At 37.0% G+C, this 9,476-nt stretch overlaps 1 protein-coding gene across 1 annotated transcript; it reads left to right on the forward strand.

Annotated features, from left to right (window-relative positions):
* On the forward strand, positions 6,402–9,246 carry LOC107648490 (zinc finger BED domain-containing protein RICESLEEPER 2-like). The gene is made up of 4 exons (XM_016352337.1): positions 6,402–6,663; positions 7,140–7,399; positions 7,617–8,468; positions 9,118–9,246. Exons 1-4 carry the CDS (start codon positions 6,402–6,404, stop codon positions 9,244–9,246), a joined length of 1,503 nt encoding a protein of 500 aa, XP_016207823.1.

The raw sequence follows: 9,476 nt of genomic DNA on the forward strand, positions 1-9,476 counted from the left end.
ACTCTGAAGCTCGTTCTCCCTCTCCTCTGCACTCCTCTCCTCTCTTCTCACCACTACCAGTTACCACTGCCGTCCGCCATCTCCTACCCCCTCACTGCCGCCAACACGAAGCTCCTACCCTCTTCTTGCACGTCTGAGTCTCACTAGTCATCCCGTTCGCAATCGCAACATCGTTGTTGCATCTGGCCAGCCGAGGAGAACATCGCCGTCTCCGCCTGACCTAGTCGAGGAGAGCATCTTCGTCGCCGCCTGATCCAGCCGAGGCAGCAGCGCCAACATTGCTACAAAGCCCCTTCACCAACCTTTGCATCTTTGCCTCTCCGCGTCTTCTCGTCTTCACGTCTTTGCCTCTTCGCCTTGTCTCCGATCTTCACCGTCAGCTCAGCTGCTCTTCCTCCCGGTAAGTTTTGTGAACTACCATTTAAATTGATTCAGTTGTGGTTTTAGGATTCATCTATCATATTATCTTTGTAATTTTAATTTTCTTTGCAGAATTAGTACTGATTTATTTTAATTTGCTTTGAAGAATTTGTTAATTTTATTTTTCTTTGAAGAACTTGTTAATTTTCTTTGAAGAACTTGTTCTGATTTATCTTAATTTGATTTGAAGAACTTTTTAATTTTAATTTTCTTCGAAGAACTTATTAATTTGCTTTGAAGAAATGGTTCTAATTTATCTTAACTTGTTTTGAAGAACTTGTTAATTTGATTTTGCTTTGAAGAACTTATTCTGATTTATCTTAATTTGCTTTGAAAAACTTGTTAATGTTAATTTGTTTTGAAGAACTTGTTAATTTGCTTTGAAGAACTTGTTCTGATTTATTTTAATATGCTTTGAACAACTTGTTAATTTTAATTTACTTTAAAGAACTTGTTAATTATTATAGTATTATTTCTGACTCTGATTATTCCTCATTTTGATTCTGTTCATTACAATTTATATTTCTGTGATTTATGTGATTTGATTTTTGTGATTTCTTTGAAGTTTTATGAGTCCTGTGATTTGTGATTTTTTGTTTGATGTAGAATTCAAATAAATCAGAATTTACCATCACTACCATCACAGGATGAAAGAAGGCTTGAGAATTATGTTTTTTAGTTTTTGAATATGTTTGGTTGTTTTAATGTTTTATAAATATATTTAGTAGAGATGATTGTTGTTTATTGCTCTTTTTAAGTATTTGGAGACAATAAAAAATATGTTTATAATAACAATTGGGAATGATCTTTATCTTTTTTTTTTCTATTTTTTCTATTTTTTCATTTTTTTCGATGTTTATTATTTTTTATAAAAATCCGTGAATATCCGTGGAGACCTCGGTCCCCGACGGATTTGGGGTCCCCATTACCCATCACGGAGACGGGACAGGTTTTGGAGGCGGGGGGCATGTTCCCTCCCCATGGGGACCCGTTGCCATCCCTATTCGACACCCTGTTGAGGTTACCAAAAATTAAGTGAAACACATTGGCATGCCCAGTAGGACACTAGGTTAAGTAACGTGTCAAACTTTGCATGTAAATTACGCAGTGACAAATTAATAATGTCTGATAAAGCCTCTATTTTGACTGATATATCGAATAATGATACTGGAAAACATACAAGAGGCCCAGAGACAAAGGCCGCTCTACAAGTGAGTACCTTAGGTCGAAGGACAATTCCTATAATCACAGAAGGAATCCCTTCGACAATGGCTACTACATGGCCTCTATATGGATTGCCTCCAAATTATTTTCCACCATTGAAAAATCTCAACATGGGATATATAGGTTGGTGCACGAAACTGACTCCGCATGTTTCGCAGAGATAGACCGGCAAGTATATCGGGTCGTCCAAGTAATACCTCGGGTGAGTGGGGGTCGATCCCACGGAGATTGTTGGTTTGAGCAAGAAGTGGTTATCTTACAGATCTTAGTTAGGAGGATAGAAAATATAGTTTGTCACGGAAAAACACATGAAACAGATAAATAAATAAAACGTTACTAGATAGGTGTGAAATCAATGGTATGAGAACGGTTGAGGCTTCGGAGATACTTTGTCTTTCCGGATTAACTTTTCTTACTGTCTTCTTCAATAACTTTCTGATTCCTTCAATAGCAGCCATAAGTGATTAACTCATGTCCTCTCATCAAGTTAACATCCTCCACTGCAGCAACCCACCATGTTTAAGTGACGCATGTCTTCTCATCAAGCCACCTCTAGGTTTTTCTCACTGTAGCAGAAGATAAAGCTCTAAGCAATCCACTCCCCTTCACGATCCTACTCAAGGTGCCACAGACAAGGCAGATCTTTTAGATCAGAAAGTGTTGCTTCTCTGACTCTAGTCTTAACGCCACAGAGACCTCACTTAACCACGGTCAACGGAATTTTATGTCACATATCCAAAGTTGTCCAGGTACTCTATTGGAATCCGCAATGTAATCTCTAGCTTTGGTTCAACGCTATCCGGGTCAGGACTCGCACGGAACCCATGTAGAACAAGGATGATTGTCACGGGTCACCCTCAATTCATAAGATGAAGAACGAGGTTGCATAAGAGAATAGAATCAGACATATTGAACTAGAACAGTAATATTATTAATCCATGAAACTTAGCAGAGCTCCTAACCTTAACCTTAGGAGGTTAGTGACTCATACTGTACAAAGTGATGATGAATTCGAATGGAGGAGGAAGAAGATGAGGCAGAAGATCCTAAACAAGGGTGATCTTCTCCTATATATAATAACCTAATAACTAAGGATTACAGAAATATGATAGACTTGACTTATAGTGCGAAAATCCACTTTTTGGGCCTACTTGGTGAGTGTTTGGGATAAGCCAAGGGTGTCTCCACGTGCTAGAACTCCTTAGAGGCATTGAACGCTGGCTTAGGACTCCTTTTTGGGCGTTGGGCGCCAAGAATGAGGCTAGTGGCTGGTGTTGAATGCCAGTTTTGGGCTTTCATTTTTGAAACAAAGTATGGACTATTATATATTTATGGAAAGCCTTGGATGTTAGCTTTTCATAGCCATTGAGAGTGTACAATTTGGACTTTTTTAGCTCCAGAAAAGCTCCTTTGAGAGCACAGAGGTCAGATCCTGACAGCATCTGCAGTGCTTTCTCTATCTCTGAATCAAACTTTTGCTCAAGCTCCTCAATTTTTGCCAGAAAATACCTGAAATCACCATAAAACACACAAACTCAAAATAGAATCCAAAAATGTGAATTTAGCACTAAAACCTATGAAAACATAATAAAACTTAAACAAAATATAATGAAAACTATATGAAAATGATGCTAAAAAGCGTATAAAATATCCGCTTATCAGAACACCAAACTTAAACTATTGCTTGTCCCCAAGCAACCAAAAACAAAGTAGGATAAAAAGAAGAGAATGATACAATAAATCTCAGAGTTCTCAATGAAGCTCAGTTTCAATTAGATGAGAGGGACTAGTAGCTTTTTGCTTCTGAATAGTTTTGGCATTTCACTTTCCTTTGAAGCTCAAAATAGTTGGCATCTTTAGGAATTCAGAATCCAGATGATATTATTGACCCTCCTAGTTCAGTTCTTTTTTTATTCTTGAACACATCTTCTTTAGAGTCTTGGCCGTGACCCTAAGCGCTATGTTTTCCAGTATTACCACCGGATACATAAACGCCACAGACATTTAACTGGGTGAACTTTTTCGGATTGTGATTCAGCTTTGATAGAATCCCCAGCCAGTGGTGTCCAGAGTTCTTAAGCACACTTTTTTGCCTTGGATCACAACTTTAACTGCTCAGTCTCAAGTTTTTCACTTGACACCTTCACACCACAAGCATATAGTTAGGGGGAGGAGTTCAATTGAACTGTTTAGGCCAAGATTGTGTTTCTTTTAGGCCCTCCTAACCATTGATGCTCAAAGCCTTGGATCCTTGCTCTTGCCTTTTGGTTTAAAGAGCTATTGGTTTTTCCGTATAAGCATATATATATTTTTTCTTTTATTGCTTTTTGCTTTTTGCTACTTTTTCTTGCTTCAAGAATCAATTTTTTTATTTTTCAGATTACCAATAATATTTCACTTTCATCATCATTCTTTCAAGAGCCAATATTCTTTAACTCCAACATCAAATATGCACTGTTCATTCATGCATTCAGAAAACAAAAGCAATGCCACCACATCAAGATAATTGAATTATTCTTAATATATAACTCGAAATTTAAGTATCTCAATGTTCTTTTTCAAATAAAATTTTCTTTTGAGCAAGGTGAGAGATATATAAAATATTTCATAGCCTTAAGACATAAAGATGATCATGCACTAGAAATAGATAATGAGATAAAATACATGGAAAACAGATAAATGACATAAGAAAACAGGAGATAAAAGGAACGGATCCACCTTAGTGATGGCAACTGCTGCTCCCTCTGGAGAAGCCAATGGACCGCTTGATCTCTTCTATATCACGCCCCTGCCTCTGTTGTTCTTCCCTCATGGCTCTTTGATCTTTTCTCATTTCATGGAGGATGGTGGAGTGCTCTTGGTGTCCCATCCTCAGCTGATACATGTTGAAGCTCAATTCTCCTAGAGAAGTATGCAATTGGTCCCAATAACCTTGGGGAGGAAATGCATCCCTTGAGGCATCTCAGGGATTTCTTGTTGAGGCGGCTCCACATGCTCTTGCTGTGGTTCATGTGCCGACTCTCTAACATGCTCCATCCTTCTTTTAGTGATGGGATTGTCCCCTTCAATGGGATGTCCCCTTCTATGACAATTCCATCTGAATTGCATAAGTGACATATGAGGTAAGGGAAGTGGAGGCAAGTGCCTTTCCCTTCTTCTTCCTTGAGGTTTCACCAGTCTTTGGTGCCATACTTAGGAGTGATAGAAGTCAAAAAGCAAAGCTTTTGCAATACCAAACTTAAGAGGTTTGCTCATCCCTGAGCAAATATGAACAATGGGAAAGAAGAGAGTAGAAGAAGAAGAAAGAGGTAGAGATGGAGGGAGGAAAGGGAAGGGGCGAATGATAGGTGGGGTAGGTGTAGAATCTGTGGGATCCACTGATCCTGAGAGGCTAGGGAATTCGAATTCTCTGCCCCCTTGTGGGCATTGAACGCCCAGCTTCTCCTCCTTGGCTGGGGTTCAACGCCAGCTTCCTGCTCCATATATGGCGTTGAACGCCCTTGAGGGTCTCCCATCCTGGCGTTCAACGCCAGGTCTTTGCTCCCTGGCTGGCGTTGAACGCCAGCTTCTTGCTCTATTGTGGGCATTGAACACCTTCTAGGGACTCCTCCCTTGGCATTCAACGCCAGCTTCTTCACCTATTGGGGGCATTGAACGCCCCCTTGCCTCCTTGTCTGGCGTTCAACGCCAGCAAGGGATCTACTCCAGGGTGTTCTGTTTCCATCTCTGAACGTCTTTGTCTCTGTTCTAACTACTACACATGATCACAAATATTAAAAAGCAAGGGAAAACTAAAGGAATTAAACTGAAATGAACTCAAATGAAAATAAAGAAAAATAAAAGTACTCTACTCATGGTTGGGTTGCCTCCCAACAAGCACTTCTTTACCGTCATTAGCTTGACGGACAGCTCCTTTCAAGGAGGAAGGTAGTTATAGAGGATTAAATTCTTACTCCTTACTGGTAGGGGTGGAAATAGGCCAGGCAGCCTGCCAGGGGCCTGCAGCCTGGTCTGTGTTTAGCCTGGCCTGATAGGAAATAGGCCCAGGCTCAGGCTATTAAAAAAGCCTATATTCTTTAAAAGGCCAGGCCTAGGCTTTTGAAATAGCATGTTGGGCCTGTCAGGCCGGCCTGAGCCTGCAATTATATATATACTAATAAAAATGCTATGGGAAGAAATTGAACTTGGGTCTTCTAACTTATGAAAATACCTTTATCCATTCAGCCATTTGTCTCTTTAATTATATAGGTGTATTTTTATTTTCTTAATATCTTTAATCTTTGATGTTGGAATATCAAAAGTCAATTAAATAAAATAATTCTAAAAACTTTCCCTCCACACTAATAAAGAAATACACATTAACACGGTCATTTTCTTTTCTCTTCTCCAATTTACATGCTCCTACCAGCTACCAGCTACCAATCTATCATCCTCTTCATCTTCTCTTCCATTGACTGTATGCACTTCTTCTTCTTTCTCATGTCATTATTTTTTATTTTATTATTTTTTATATTTATTGTTATAATGTTAATTATTTTTCATCAATTAGGATTTTATTCTGTCAAAGATCTTCTTTAAGTTTGATTTTTTTGTTTGTGTTGTGATATTATTTCTACTTTTTTGAACATAAAATTTTATCAATTTTTTTCTTCATTAAAAGGTTCTTACTTTATGCCATTGATATGATGAAAGCAAAAGAAATCATGAGATAATATTGTCTGTTAATTTATGTTTAGGTATTATAATAAGCTTTAGAAATGGCTGAATCTGTAACTCCAAGTAATCCATTGGCAAATTCTATTTCTTTAAATGGAGAAGAAATTAATCCGTCAGTACCAACAATGCCAACAACAGATACTGACATTGCACCAACACACACAACAACTATTACAAATCAACCAGTCACTGATGAACATGGTAGTAATGAAACTATTGTTACAAAAAAAGGAAGAAGACTTCACCAATTTGGGACAATTTTGATCAAGTTGAAAGTTCTGAAGGTACAAAAGCTATTTGCAAGTATTGCAAATCAGTGTTTTCTTACGCTGGAAAAGGAGTTAGTACTTCACATTTATGGAGGCATTCTAATAGTTGCTTACAAAGGATATTGCATGTTGCTGCACAAAAGAAGCAACCATTGATTCCATTTTAACCTTCCAATTCAAGTGTTAATCCCTTTGTGACACCAGGTGCAAGATATTCTCAAGAGAAGATGAGACAAATAATTGCTACAGCAATTATGGTTCATGAGCATCCTTTCAGCATTGTTGAGGATGAAGTTTGGATGTGGGGCTTCTAATATGCCAATTCTGAATTTCATAAAATTTCTCGCAAAACTGCTCGAAGTGATTGCTTGGCAATATATGAGGCTGAAAAGAAACAACTGAAGGCTTTGTTACAAGGTGTTAGAAAGATAAGTTTGACAACTGACATGTGGAGATCAAGCCATCAAATTGTTGAATATATGGTTATCACAGGTCACTTTATTGATGCAGGATGGAATCTTCAAAAAAGGATTTTGAGTTTTGTTCAGGTACCTGCTCCTAGACGTGGCATTGATGTTGCGGATGCTATTTTCAAGTGTTTGAAGACTTGGGGAATTGAAAACAAAGTCTTCTCAGTATCTGTTGACAATGCTTCCTATAATGATTCATGTCTAAGGGCTCTTAAGGATACTATTTCAGATAACAACTCATTACCTGTTGGTGGTAGTTTGTTTCATGTTAGGTGCTGTGCACACATTCTGAATTTGTTGGTACAAGATGGGCTAGGTAAAATTAAAGGTATTATTCATAAAGTTCGTGAGAGTATGTCAATTTTAATGATTCAAGATTTAAAATATTTGTTGAGATTGCTGAAAACAAGCGTTTGAAGGAGAAAAAACTCATCATTGATTGTCCCACAAGATGGAATTCTACTTACAACATGTTATCTGTGGCTTTGAAGTTTAAATCTATGTTCCTGTGTATAAGGAAAGAGAACCTCACTACAATTACGAACCATCATCAGAGGATTGGAGGAAAGTTGAGAAGATTTACAAACTTTTAAAAGTTTTTAATCTTGCTACTCATGTCATTTCTGGTAGTGAGTATCCTACTGCAAACTTGTACCTTCCTGAAGTTTGGAGAGTGAAACAAGTAATTGATGATGCTATTGAAGATAGAGATTCCTTCATGAGAGAAATGGCAACCTCAATGAAAGAAAAGTTTGACAAATATTGGGGAGAATGCAATATGGTAATGTCTCTTGCTTGTGTTTTGGATCCTAGGTGCAAATTACATGTTATTAAATTCTGTTTTCCTTTAATTTACAAACCTGAATATGTGGCTACTGAAAATGTTGAAAAAGTGAAGAATACATTGCAAGAAATGTATGATGAATATGCTGAAAAGTGTCATGGTGAGACAATAATAAGTGGAGTTAATACTAATAGTCTAATTGCTTCTTCTAACGTGGTTAGTTCTGAAATTAGTGGAATTGATGAAATGTTGAATATGGTTCGAGAAAAAGAAGCCATTCATCCAACAAAATCAGAATTAGAAGTTTATCTTGATGAGAGTGCTTACATTCCTGAAGGCAATTCTAAGTCTTTTAGTGCTTTGGAGTGGTGGAAAAATAATAGCTTGAAATTCAAGGTTTTATCTAAAATGGCAACGGACATACTAGCAATTCCTGTATCAACCGTGGCTTCAGAGTCTTCATTTAGTGCTGGAGGAAGAGTTATTGATGAATATCGTTCTCGACTAAATCAAGAGTCTATTGAAGCTCTCATTTGTGGAGGAGATTGGCTTCGGAACAAGTATGGTTTGAAGAAAAAACCAAAGGTAAAAATCAACTTTCTAATATTTCTCTTTTTGACTAAGTATCTATGTTATAGAAAATATTTTCTCTTTTTAAATGTGAAAACATTGTTATTGGTATGATGTGAGTAATTAGAATAATAAAGTTAAACTTTCATGATATATGACTAAGTATTTGTTGCATTTATATTATTTAAAAATCTAATGATATGTGTATGTTTGCTTTTTTTTTTAAGGTGTTGGAACATGAAGATTAAATCGCTTGCAAGCTTAGAGGGTTAATCGATTAATTGGCCAACATTTCCTTTACTGTATTTTGATTTAAATAGTTATTAGCTTTTATTTGATATTATGTTTAGTTGGTTTGTTACAACTCTTGATATTGATGAACTCTTTTATTTTGATATGTTACATATTTTAGAAGTAGTCAAGTGGAAATATATTCATATATATTATCTTTTTTTAATTAATAGTAGTTATTTATTGATATTTTGTCTTTATTTTGTATCAATATTATTCATAAATTTATTATTTTATATTTTATAATTTTAAAAATTAAATTATATCTTAAATTTAATTATTATTTAAAAAAAACAGGCCTATTAACAGGCTTCAGGCCAGGTCAGATTTAACAACAGGCCAGGCTTAATACTCATTAAAAAGCCTATACTAGGTTACAGGCCAGGCTAAGGCCAATATACTCTATTACAGGCCTGGCCTGTTAAGACTAAAGCCTGACCTGGCCTGGCCTGTTTCCACCCCTACTTACTGGGAGCGTCCTTTCTGTGATCTTATAGATTAGCTTAATACGCTCAAGAGACAGGATCTTGTTTACTGCATGAGGCAGGGTTGGGCTTGCAGCAATATGCTGGTATCCCTTAGTGCCATTTCCCTCTTCCATGGTGAATACTACCATCTTCCATGGTGAAAAGCCTTCAGTAGGGATATTTTTATTTTTCCAGCCCCTAAGCATCTTTTTTTTGGGCCTTCCTCCTTGGTGGATAGTGTACATCCAATACCAAACTTATGTTT

The sequence above is a fragment of the Arachis ipaensis genome, chromosome B01 (assembly GCF_000816755.2).
Source record: "Arachis ipaensis cultivar K30076 chromosome B01, Araip1.1, whole genome shotgun sequence".
NCBI classification, from domain to species: Eukaryota; Viridiplantae; Streptophyta; class Magnoliopsida; order Fabales; family Fabaceae; genus Arachis; species Arachis ipaensis.